Raw genomic sequence first — 13,566 nt, forward strand, 5'->3', positions numbered from 1 at the left:
GTTCAGGGTTTTTTTCATTCCACTGAAACATTACAGCTCTTCCTGATGCCAAAACCACTCTCTCTATCTTAAAGTCCTCCCTAGAAACCCGCGTCTTTTGCTGTTTTCCAACATTATTTTACAAAAGTTCTTTTTGGCTTTACCTGTACAATAAAAGTCAGTGCTGATAAATGTAAGGATTTTTAGGCAAAGCTGACAGATCTTACTCATCCTTTTTATACCAGCAAGAGCTCTAGTACAGAGGCAGCTCCTGCCAGCAACAAGAACACTTTAATATTGTACCATTTGAGTAACAAGCGTAAAATGCATCAATCAAAGACCTGCTGTGTCTCAATCACATATTGGACTTTATATTAATACGGTTTTAACACAAAGATAACTGCCATAGTTCTGGGCTTGCTTCATCTTGTTTGGAAAATTGATCAGAAGGTATTTGATTTCCCTGCTGCAGAATGCTGTGTCCCCATATCGACTTTCCTTTCTCTGAAGCCCATTTCTGTTGAGGTTTTTTGAGGTTTTTTGTGTTTGTGCCATAATTTTTCAGGACTCTGCTTCTGTTTTTTACAAGTGAATTTATGTCTTAGGACTTCCTCACTTTTTATTGTTACAGGGCTTTACAAAAGCTGCAGTTTCTCTATAATTGCTAATGAATTGCATTTTTCAAAATCATTGTGAAATGTTTTTCAGCCCTGTGGCTCCCAGCCTTGGTGTTGAAAGCAGTGTATTAGAAATGGGTGCAAAAAACCCTTCTGCTTCCATTGTTGGCAAAGGGTAGAGAGAGGGTCCAGTGTTTGCCCTGAGATATGTTAGGTTCGATAGATTCTGGTGTTTGCATCAGGCTGAAAGGCAGGATATTTCTTCCCTCTCCAATACTATAAGCAGACATGTGAGTGCTCTAACAGTGTGTTCTCTCTGAAGCTGCATTTCATAAGCAGTTAAGCTAAGTGTTTACCTATGTCTGCACTTTTGTATGAGGCATTGAGACAGTTGGACTTTTGTGCTTAGAAGTATTTATTGCTTGAAATTGCCTTTTTTTTTTTTTTTAATTTTTAACCATCCCTCCTGCTTAACTCATTTCCTAGATCCAGAGTATCTACCCAGAGTTTTGCTGCTGTTGCTGCAGGATGCTATCATTTAGCATGTGGCAGCTCAGGCTCTAATGTGCAAGAACAGTGATGCAGAAAAACTTTTCTTTGCTAAAACAGCTAAGGGGATGGTCCAGAGGTTGTGGTTTGAAACTTAAAATGGGACTTTAACTAATCTGTACCGTTGAAAACTCACAGAATTGTTAGTTCCTGCAAACACTTGCTGAGGTGGTCAACACAGGAATAGGTATATTTTATTTCTTTATTCTGACCTGTGGCTCATATCTAATGACTCGTAGGGAATTTCCATTACATACCTGCATACCCATGATGTCTCTTTACAGGGGCTTTCCTGCTTCTTCCCCAGCACCTCTGCAGAGGCTGAAATATAGAGTGTGGTGGAGGACTACAGGCATAATTATTGCTTTCAAAGTAAATCAAACTCTTACAAGCCTTCAGTGCTCTGTTGTCTTTCAAATAGATCTTCGTTTAATCATTTTAGAAGCTAGACTAGAACATGCAATGCATGTTCAGAACAAAGAGAGAAAATATTTGGGGAAAGACTGACAGAATTCTCTCATTTCAGCAGAAGTTTTCTGCTGTGTGTATGTTACTTACACCTGTTGAAATAATTTCATAAAATTATTTATACAGTCATCTTTTTTCATCATATTTTTCAGTCATCTCCTTTTTACTGGTTATGTCACTGTATTTTCCCAGCACTCATCTGGGTCTCACTTTTCACACTTTCTGTCTGCGCAGTGAGATTAATCCTGTCTTGGGATGTGCAGAGGAGTGCTTAAATTTATGATTCAAATGGATACAGCTCCTGTGGCAGAAATTGTGAAGAGATTCATGAAATTTTAATGAGAAGATATTAATTCAATGAATATAATTTCCTAAACTAAGTTGTGGTGTGGAGCATAGATGTGGCTTAATGTTTAAGTAATTAAAATATGCACATTCCCTCTAGAATGTGTGAGCCATACCCTGGATAACCAAGTTTCCTGTCAGATGCTCTTGCAGGAGCAGAACAGCAGTGCCTTCAGACAGGCTGTGATATGCCTCTTATCTGTTAACATTACATACAGAACAAGTGAACTGATGTTGTCATGGAAGGAAAAGTCTCTCATGAATTCAAAACCTGTCATTCTAGTTAGGAAATAGTTTTTCAGCTTCCCATGGATTTTGTGCTTTGTACTTTGTTCCCAGTTGCATTTTTCAGACTTAGCTCATAAATTGTTGCAAAACTGTTTTGAAGATTTTTATGAGGGAAGTCGTATATAAAACCAAAATCACAGTATTTAAAAACCTGCAGTAATTTGAAAAGAAAATATATGTAAATGATCACATAAATTCAATGTAAAAAGTAGACAAAAAAAGGTACCTGTGAAAGAAGCTTCTTTCTTGATCTCTAAGGCAAACAACTAAAGATTTGAAGCATAAGCTACAAATCCTGCTGGTTAAGCTTGCAACTATGTTTTCTTCCAAAACGTAGTACTAGTAGTAGATTTGTAAAAAGCATTTCCCCAACTTGCACTTCTGCACCAGGGCTCCCAAGATTACCAGTGTGGTTCTGCAGTCACTCTCTGTGGCACCCAGTCTGGAAGGATTGGTGATCCCAGGTGATTCCTGGACAGCACAACACCTGACATCCATCCCTTCCTCCAGCTGCTGGATCAGAGCTTCTGCCAGGACCTCAGGGCCTTGTCCTGTGCCCATCCTCTTGCTGGTATTGGCTTTGGATGAAGGAGGACAAAGGAAGGAAATAGGACTGCTAAGAAATGGCATTAAAGGTGGGAGAACAAAATTCCTCTGCAAGCTGAGAATGTTTTAGACCAGGTGTAGGTGACTTAATGGAGGATGCAAAAACCAGCAGAAATACCTTCTTTAAATTCAGTGGGCTTACTCTACACTATATTAGCACTACTAATTTTTGAAACTTTCCCCTGGGTTTATTATCAGTATTTGAGAATCTGTGCAGTGCTGACCTTGGACCTCAAGGGGAGCTAGACAAGCTGGTGCTAAGCCACTCTTCGCTTTCTATCTAATGTGTTCCCTGGGAATTAGGTACTATTTATGGACATCTCAGTTTCTCCAGAATCTTCAGATCTTTGTTGCTGGTTCTAATAGTGTATTGGACAAATTCAACATGCACCAACGGTTTCTGGGTACAGGATAGGTGCCCTTCCTAAGGTGCCTTAAGTCCAGAAATAAAGTATGCAAGTTATGCAGGTAAATCAGTCATCTTTGGGAAACACTGGATTTAATAGCCTAGCTTAAGGAGTCTGCACTTGATCAGGTACTTTCTCCGATCATTTGGTTTCTTCAGAGCACTGTGTAGCATGTAGGTGATATGAATTTTCTGGTACATCTCAGACAAGCTCTATGGGCACACATGGAGGGCAGTTACCTGGGGCAGCAAGTCTGCTCGCACAGCTCTGCTATTGCTCTGATGCCTGCTTTGTCTAGAAAGAGCTCTGGAAATGCAGGCTAGGGATATCTCTTACTGCACCCACTGTTTTGAAAAGCCCAGGCTGTCCTTGGTTTCATTTTTAAGTTTTGGCTCAGAAGGATAAAGATGTACTTTTCAGAAAATATTTTTAAAGGTTAGTTTCATTAAAGATCATATAGCGTGCTAGAGAACATGCCAACAGTACAACATTTGCTCAACCTTCTAGAATTAGCCTTTGGTAAAAAAGGGCCCTGATCCTGATGGATTAAAGTCAACACAATCTCTGGATTTTAAAGTGAGGTTTAATATAAGGTTAAATGGATTTTTTAACCAAAATAAATAGAATTGCTGGGCTGATGAAAGTTCTATGATCTCTTAGAATACAGATGCGTATCTGATACAGATCTAAGCTAGAAGTTTAGTTGAGAGTACTATTTCCCCAAGTATTTTCTTTTGGTTTCTTGTGCAAATAGCAATAGAAACAAAATACTATTCTGCTGGAAAGGCAGGTAGGAATATTAATCACAACAGTGCAGGACTATCAGGTGTTTTGCATTCCAGCACTGTGAAGTAGGGCTCTAGAGGAGGGAGAGGAAAGTTGTCCTTGCTTCTACCCTCCACAGACATCCTGGTCCTATAAAACAGCTCCTGTTCTAATAGGGTGAGCTTGACAGCAAATGAGAAAAAAGAAAGTAAATACAGTCAGGGTTTTAGGATTTATTTACATGGGATGCAGCTGACTGTTCAGCTGAGTAGTTTTTGCTGAAAATTGGAACTTTTCATCTAGTTGTTGTCTCAGGCTTCAACTTCACAAGCAACTGCTCAAGCACAAGACTTGTCGTGAAAGGCCAGGCAGCATCTTATAAATGGTAATTTGCAAAAAACTGTTTTATTTTAAAAATAAAAAACCAAAATACTTGGAGCAAATCAACTTTTTAAGACAACAGATAAATAATCAGGAACTTGAGATCTAAAGGCCTCTTGGGGATGTGGTGGGTTCTCCTGACTGGTATACTGAAACTGTAACATAAAACTGATAAAATATTCCTTTTCTCATCTGTGCAGCAGAGTATGGACAAATGAGGTGCTCATGAATGGCAAGTGTTTGGATCGTGGAGCTTGTCTTTCTCTCCCTCCTTGCAAAGAGCTAGGCAGGGATTGGAGAGTGTCTGAGGAAATTTGCAGCAATGTGCCTGCAGTCTTTTTCTGGTGCAAAACTTAGATTCCATTTTGGCAGAACTAATGGACAAAGAGAGGGATGCCTGGTGCCAGATAGCTAGTTTCATTTATCTGATCCGTGAACAGCTCTGGAGTTACCCTGGCCTTGGTCCAGCCTCTGCTTGACTAGAGGAGTCCTTGTTGGATCTTTCAGTAAGTGGACGTGATCACCTTTTCATGTCCACTTTCACTCAAGGACATCATTTCCTTTTTTGTGCTACAAAATCAGCCAAAACAGATAGGCAGACAATGCATGGTCAGGCAAAATCCCCCAGCAGGGCAGTGACCCGGTGGCAGCCTTGCACACGAGCAAGGACATGACCATGAGCCATCCTGGGCTCTCCCTGGCTGCCTTGGCCAGCGGTGCTAGCTGACTCAATTGTGTGATGGCAGAGCAGGCTCCTTTCTACTCCAGATCTTGCAGACTTCCTGAGTGAGTTAATCCAACACCACCTCATGGCAGTCAGTAGAAATTTCCTGTTTAGTATTAAAAGGCTGCATTTCCAGAAAATTGTGTCTGGTTTTTTTTTTTCTTTTTTTTTTTTAATTAAATCCCAAGAATGTTTCTGTCACCCTTTGTGTAAACAAAGGACATAGGAAGTACAATTTCACAGAGATAAGAGTTTTACATGTAGGCTGAGGAATGCATGAACAAGTAGTCCTTCAATACTGAGAAATAAATCCATGTCCTTTTTTTATAATTTTTTTGACGCGTGAACACCACTGCTTACCCAGCTGTGATGAGTAAGTTATGGTATTCCCTTTGCAATAACTTCACAAGGGCTAGGGCTGCCAGAGAATAAAGTAGGTACAGGTCACTTACCCCATGATTTCACATGAAGATCAACCAACAAAGTGTAGTTCTCTGAACTGATGACTGTATTATTTTCCTCCATTCTAACTGCAGTTTTCCCACTGATTTCAGCTAGACATGTTAATAGTAGGTGCCTTTTAAGCAGTTGGCTTGCAGTCTTCAATTAGGGAAGTGGGACTCCCTCATCTAACTTGAGGTAGCTGAAACCCGTCAGGCAAGTTGTTCTGTAAGAGTTTCTGTGTCTCTCCATCAAATGCAAAGGGAGCCTGGATGACTGAGTTCTGGAGTAGATGGTTATATCCTAGATGTTTGTAGAAAAGTGGTTTGAACTCCATACTGTTAGCAAGTTTCTGTGTGAGAAACTGCTCTTGATGAAAGATATCTGCATCCTCTCAGTATTTTTTCCTCGGAGAATGTACCTTTAATGCCAAATTTTTCCTGAAGGTAATTTCTTGGAAATTGCACTTATCTAACAAATTCTGTGGTGATCTAGTGAAAATAAAGCACTCCTCTTTTTATTTTGTTTTGAATTACTTCTGTCTGGCAGTTTTACTTTCCGTATTCTCCAGTGATAAGTATGAAATTAACTGTTTTACCAGATTATTTCAGAATTTATCCTGAAAGCAATTCTTTCTAGAGTAGCTAATGTTTCCTGTATGAACTGTTCTGAAATAGTTCTTGGTTCTGTTACTCTCTTTCTTTTCCCTTTTTCTCCCCTTCATGTTTCTTTCTGGTGTTCGGATATTTCATTAACTTGGTATTTGTTGTGTTTTAGGAGAAACCTGATGCCAGCCCCACATCTCTACAGCTGCGATCCCAGATTGAGGTAAGCACTTAGATTTTGATATCCACTTTTGTTTATTTGTTCTTTAATTTGATATTCTGCATAAATTGGGTAAAGGCTTCCCTAGTATCTGCTCTCAGTGCTGCATGTCTTCTCTTGCAGGAGTCACTTGGTCTCAGCAGCACCGCATCAACACCTGACACTGAAAGAAAGTAAGTGAAGGCACAAGAAGTGAGAAAGGAGAGGGGGGGTGGGGAATTTGGTACGTTTTCTTTTTCTTTGGAATAAATTAATTTTAGGTTGTACTGATGTATCTAGATTTCAGATTCAGGTACTCTGAATGAAACCTGTTCTGGAACCTGCTCCTTCTCTTCCTCCCTTTCAGCCTTCTTTATTTTGGGTTTTTATATCAAGGAAGGGTTCTTGTTTCTCTCTTCTGTGTGTATACACCAGGACAATTGGTACTAGTTTCTGAGGAACATCAGTGATTTCCCATTCTCTGCAAATTATGCCTGCCTTAAATACTACTTTTTTTTTGACTAGACCTAAATGCAGTCAAAAAAAAGATAGGTGAGGGGAAAGGCAGAGTTACAGACTTCCAGCATGTTCCTTTTCCTGTACACTCCTGAGTTTGTAACTGTGCTTTTGAAGAAGGTGCCAAGGGCATGAAGCATTTAAAACTAAGTTAAAAGGAGCTTTAATTTTAGCGTCCTTAATGAAAACCATTCTGTGAGGACTGAGAGGGTTTCTGTTTACTGTCACCTCCTGCTGCAATGTGTGTGTGCTTGTTTTCTGTGCCTTCTTTGATCCCAAGATCTTGGATCCCTGCTGCTCAGGGTAACGTGTAGTGGTGCATGAAGACAACTGACACTGTATGTCCAATTGCCTGCACTTCCATGGGGTAGTGCCAGCTGGATGAGTTCAGAGGGAGCGCATGGAATCCATTTGTAATGGGACATGCTTTTGTAAGGTTTTACAGTCTCACATTTGAATATCCTCAAGTGATTCATCACTGGGCAGTAATAGAAAGGTTTCTTTTGCTAGTTCAGTAGAAGGACTGTCAGTCCCAGAGCAGTCTTTGGTGGATGTTGTATATGGGACTTGCCTGAGCACTGACCATATAGAAGTCAGTTGTATGGTAGTGAACAACTGCTTTGGGCTTGCCTGGAAGCTGATTCATACTAAAGGTCTCAGAATGTGATAAATTGTCTTTTAGAGGTGCCTTGTCTTGCTTCATCACTCAGAGAGTAAAGCAGAGACAGTTTGCTTGAGGTAGATGTTCATTTTCAAAACAGCCTAAGACAGATAAGGTGAATTTTACCTTGGGTACCATCACTGCCCCAATATTACATGCTGGTAAAAGAGAAGGCCTAGAAGTCTTAGGGTTTAATACCTTGTGCTTCCGATACTCATATATGGAAAAGAATCTTTGAAGGATACCTGGCTGTCCAGCATTATAATGAAAGCAGAAGTGCCAAGTAGATTGGAACTGTAATCTGGGTAGTAAGTCTGCAAGGTTTTCCTATAATCATAAGACTTTCCTCTCAACCTCAAAGCACTTTACCCATGGGTAAATATCATAATCCCACCTCAGGTAATAATGAGATGAAGATCTTGCAGAAGGACAGCACACAACTTGGGAAAAACTCCACTTACCAGTTCTAGCCAGCTTCCTAAGTTGTGCCACTGTGTAGGTGTTCTACCACAAATAACTGAGTGAGAAGACAGTACCAGCAAAACAATCTCCTGAGTGACTCCTCTGAAACAGCTCATTTGCCTCACTGAAAGGAAATTATATTATCTTAGTTCAGATGAAAGGGACATGATTGTTATGGACCTTTCAAGAATGGAAGTGCCATTTGGGAATTTGTAGAAGGGTGCATGTGATTATCCTGATCATATGTATGAAACTGGTGCAGGACAGCTTGTGCCAGATAACTGCACAACAAGAAGCAAGGCCCTGTGACACATGATAATTGGACAAGGTGTTGAAAATAATAAATTATGTCTACTCAATACTGTACAAATTTTCAAACCTGAAATTTTACAGGTCTGTGCCTATTTGTGACAGCCTGCCACATCAGTGTTGACTTCACCCCTCTACCCTGGAAGGCTGAACTGTCACGGAAATTGCCTCTTCCATGGAGGCAGAGTTGATAAAATTGAAAATTACCAGTTCAAGCCCATCCAATAGACCTGTACTTGCTACTAACATGATGAATTTTATACTCTTCAGGGAAGGATATTGTGTTGGCCCCAGGGATTTTTGTGGCGCTTAGTATATGGCTTTAATCTTAATTTTCTTTGTGGGCATGCCACTAGACATGGAAGCTTGTTGCTTTGGGAACATTGTTTTTATGTCACTTTTCATGCTGCATGAAAAACGTGTGGTAAACCTTCTAAAAAACTTCTTTTGTTGTGAGAAGACTAGTTTGCCAAATATGAAACTTGATGCAGATATACATTCGTTTCTCATATTCACAGGAGATTTGGGGGACAAAAGGAAAGATTTGTTCAAAACTCAAAATACAGACTTTCAGGAGCTAGAAAGTGGGGTTTTTTGAGTACTCTTCCACAAGTAAGAGCTTATCCATGAACAGTTAAAATTCTACATATTAAAAATCCAAATGTTTTCCTAGGGTGAAATGAATTGTTTCTGGTTCAGTATTCTGAGCAGATTGCTTTAGAAAATAAGGGCAGTGCCAAGGAAAAATCTGTACTGAGATAAGAAGGAGAGAGCAAGTGTCTGGCTGGGATATGGTCACTCTCAGCAGCTCCCTCACCCAGCACTGCTGCCTGCACACACTACAGCTTAATGCTACCAAAGTCTAAAATTTTAAAATAACACATCTGGATGGTTGTTTAATTTGCCAGAGTTTAGACATTCCAGACAGAAAGAAGCTTTGAGGAAACCTGGGAAGAGCAATGTTTGCTTTAACCTGATTTGGTTTTCCTTTTCTGCGCTGCTCAGCTGGAAGAGAGAGCCCAACAGGCTCCACTGTACGCCACACTGAAAACAGATTAACCTTGGTGGTCTGTGGTAGGAAAAAATCCTGTTTGTGTGGACAAGCAGTGTATGTTCAGTCTTGCCTTGAGTCTTACTAACCCTGCTGCTCAGTCTGGTGTAAAGTCAGTGCAGAATTAGCCAGTGCCCTCAGTCCAGCAAGTTGCTCAAAGAGTATCTGTCTAGGGAATGATGTGCTCTTAACACAGATGAGCAGCAACAGGGCTTGTAGGCAGGCAAAATGGATTAAATGAGCCTGGAAGCAGAATTCTTTGTCACTGTGAGTCATTGTCATCACCCCCCACCCCTGAAGGCATCTGGGGCAATACTACCTTCCTCTGTTGCTAGCAACACGGTTCCTGTTAATTAGATGAAGCTGCAAAAAAAGACTGCGTATGTGAACCTGCTCAATGCATTATATGTGTCCTACCAAATATGCCTTTTGTTTGATTGATTCTGACAGAGAAAGAAAAATCTTTTCACTCAGAGGCAAAAGCCTCTGAGATTTATGTGAATAACAGCAAGGGTACTGATGTGGCCTGAAAAGCTATCCATAAACAACAGAAAACAAAGTAATGTTTGTTCAGACTTTGCTCCACAACTGCTCTGTTTTTTTTGCTTTACTGTAGGAGTTCCTTCTGGAAACAGCTTGCTAGGTTTCTAAGTTATGTCATATTCAGAAACTAATGCAGAGCATGGAATGAGGTGTTTGTACCTTTCTTCTTTGAATAATGAATTTCACTTCCCTCTGCCCTTTCCAAGATTTCCATCTTTTAAACTGCAGTCTTGCTGACAGCTGTGGTGCTAGTGTAACTTTGCTACTTCTCAGCATGCCTTCAGTAAAAGTGGCAACAACATCTTATATTTTTTATATATATATATATATATGTGTATGTATATATATAAAACAGCATATTATTCCTTTTAAACAAAAATTTCCCCAGAGCCAGAAGTGCTTCTGTACAGATATATTGACTTCTGCTTTTGCTAGAGAAAGTAGCATTCGTGTAGAAAACATTCAGTAAATGTGTTCTTTAGCAATTACTGTTACTTCTGTGACCCCATACCATGTTCATCTGGGGGATGTACTTTATATACAATTCCTATTATTTCGAAGAGATGGCAACACCCCAAGGATGTTTACTCAGATAGGGGACCGAGCAGGGTTTTCTCATAATTGTAAACAGAGCATTTAAACAATGTAACCTAACTTTTAGCCTGTTCCCATTTTTGAGCATTCAAGTCTCCATGACAGACTGATGAGCTCTGCATGTTTGCCAGGAAATCCAGGTTAAACCCAGTCCCCTGAACTCAGGCTTCTGCATCCTGACTCTCATCCTGTTTTTAGAAGAACTGGGGGGATGTTACAGGAAGGAAGTTGTGTGCTTTCCCTCTTTGGAAATGGATCTGTGTGCTGTCACTGTTTGCTCCATCAGCCTTTGGGCTGTGTTTCAGATGTGGTGTATTTGAGATCTGCTGGGAAAGAAAAGGAAGTGGGTGAGAGACTCAGGAGCACTGCATACAAATAGGATGAGATACGGATGTCCGTATATACTAATATTTTTCTTACCAGTTGCTAGAGAAAAAAAGGATGGAAACAGTGGACAAAGTAAGAGCTGTGTCATGAATCTGACGTTTCAGTCATTCCCACCACCTCTGTGTGCAGTGCATGTTATGAATTGTCACCTCCTATGTGAATCACCTGCACTTTCTTGAACTGTACCACTCAAGTGCACTTCTGACCAGTAAATGGTCACACTTCATATCAAGTGCCACAATTCATCCTGCTGTACTCCTCAGTACAGTTTAAACATTCTTGATCCTGTGATATTCAAGACCTAAATCTGAGACTGCCAGAGCAGGGAACTGTCCAGAAACACACATGTCAGGCAGAAGGAGAAAAGCCAGGCATGTGTGGGGTGCAGGTGACACAGGGCAACATTACTCAGGGGCTTTGCATTCCCCCGGCATGGGGGAGCTGCTGTGCCTCTGGCAGCTGCATCCTCAACTCCCTACTTCAGCTGCTCCTGAGGGCAGGCAAATGTCTGTCACCCTGTGCGTGCAGGATGTACCGAGCCGCTCACGCGTTCCATTCCTGCAGCTTGGCCAGATTTCTGATGGCTTGTTGGGAATGTCACAGCAGGAGCTGTAGACTTTCTCCGAGGCCGCAGCACAAGTGGCTGCTATCTGCATTGTATCTGTTGTCACTGCAGGACAGACGATTGACTGAATCTGTTTTTAAGAATTTTTTGTGAATGGCACAACTAATGTGCCATAATACAGCCATTCCGGTATCCCATGATATAAACTGGAACTGTGTATCAACCTAAGGCTCGGAGGGAGCCTGCATTTCAATGTTCCCATTTTCCACAATTTTCAGTGAAAGCTGCAGAAAGGTTAATCCAAACCTCAATTCTTCCCCTTTCGGTACACTGATCTACGGGCCTTTGCCAGTGGTTTGTAACACTTGATTCCCTAGTCTTCTTTCCCTGCAGTTTCCAAACTGCAGGTCAAGATTTGAATGGAGGAGGTTATTAAATCATCCCCCCAGGTCATGGATGGGGAAGTTTAAATTCTGTCAGCTTAGATTCTGGGAACTTCTCAGAGTGCCCAAATTATTTCAGGTATTTGTAAGCTCATCTGTGAAGAAAGAGGATGTAAGGCAGAGAGACGGCAGAAACTGAGAAGAACAAAGCATAAAACAAACAAGTCACCCAAACTGAGGTAACTAAAGGATGCGCTTTATTGCTAAGGGAATAAATTCTTCCTTTTTTTCATAGTTTAAAAATTGAAAATAGTATCAAAAGAAAAAAGAGGTAAGAGCTTTTTTTACTTGATATGTTTGAACTTAAGATACATTTTTTTATATACCCTGTCTTTGCAGGAATTGAAAAAAATCAGTGAATGTGTATGGCCCTGTTTTCACTTGTTTGAGGCCTGATTTAGTCAAAGGCAAATTATTCGTGCTGCCTTTAAACAGCCTCCTCAAGAGAAGTAGGGCAGGAAACTCCCACAATAACCCACACAATGGGAGTGAGAGGCCAGCCAAACGCTGCCTGGAACACGTGAGGAGGGAAACCAGTGCGCCTTTGAGCAGCTGGAAGAAGATTTCAAGCCTGGTAATTTTGTACAAGGAAGTATGAAGGGCACGTTTCACGAGAAACTCTGACTTGTCACAGCGAGTCGAGATGGCACGTAGTGAGCAATTCACAGAGAGCAGGGAAGCATTGCCTGCAGCCTTGCTCTTCACTCTCAAAGAGTTTTTAGCTGGCAATTATCTGCCCCCTGGCTGGGACCAAGCATTCTGTTATTAAATACATGACGTGCCCCCATCTGCCTGCTGCCAGACCGCGGACCGAGCCCATGGGACCAGTGTGGTGGCTTCCATGCTGGTGATGCCACAGAGTACACATACACATGCACAGGCCACAAGCAGCTCAGTGTTTGTTTCCACTGAGAAAGTTTTGACCTGCTTAAAGAGCCATTGCTATGGAAACCTAATGAGAAGATAATTGAATGAAACCTCTTTGCTTTCCGTCCCTTTCTCACACTGGTGCCAGCAAGGTCAGAACCTTGCAGGCCTGCTTTCTCTTCAGGTTCATGCAAATTTGATAAAAATACCAAAGGCCCATTTTCTTCCCTGTGTCAGCTCCAGTTAGATAAATTACCTTGTATTCAGTCAGGAGCAGTTACAAGTCTGTCAGTTTTTCATACTAATTATATAAGTGGGCCATTTCTAATGCACAGGGATAACCAAATGGCTTTGCAGCAGAGCCAGCATGGGCTTTTGCATTGGTTTATTCACCACTCTGAATATGCATGATATTGGTATACTAAAAATCCCATCTAAACCATTTTCCTCAGTGTACTATAAATAATCATTGGTAAGGAATGAGAGGGGCACTGTCAGTTAATTGAAGATGGTAACAGCAGTGGTTTCATCATCATATGGTGCTATGCACCTGTGGATTTTATGGTCCATAAATGAGATGCAGCCATTTGTTAAAGCACATCTGCATTTAAAACACAAATGCCCATCATTCTCAGTTCCTATATTTGTTCTGTTCTGAGAATGATGAGATTTCAAAAATCAACAGGCACATTCATGAAAGCAGTGCATGGTGTAATTTGTTTCTTTTCCCAGTTCTGTGGAGTACCAGCATGTTCTTGGGGCACATATGACTGTGTCTCTTGTAATACCGACCA

The 13,566-nt window shown here is 41.0% G+C and overlaps 1 protein-coding gene across 3 annotated transcripts in view; it reads left to right on the plus strand.

The window, feature by feature from the left end:
- The window catches only part of LOC134041888 (SAM and SH3 domain-containing protein 1-like), a 522,564-nt gene that overhangs the window by 458,805 nt on the left and 50,193 nt on the right, over nucleotides 1–13,566 (plus strand). For all 3 annotated transcript variants that reach the window (XM_062488930.1, XM_062488931.1, XM_062488932.1), the window contains 2 exons: nucleotides 6,348–6,398; nucleotides 6,519–6,568. In XM_062488930.1, the coding sequence (XP_062344914.1) occupies nucleotides 6,348–6,398; nucleotides 6,519–6,568 (101 nt within the window). The remainder of the gene's footprint in view (nucleotides 1–6,347; nucleotides 6,399–6,518; nucleotides 6,569–13,566) is intronic.

Source organism: Cinclus cinclus, chromosome 3, assembly GCF_963662255.1.
Source record: "Cinclus cinclus chromosome 3, bCinCin1.1, whole genome shotgun sequence".
NCBI classification, from domain to species: Eukaryota; Metazoa; Chordata; class Aves; order Passeriformes; family Cinclidae; genus Cinclus; species Cinclus cinclus.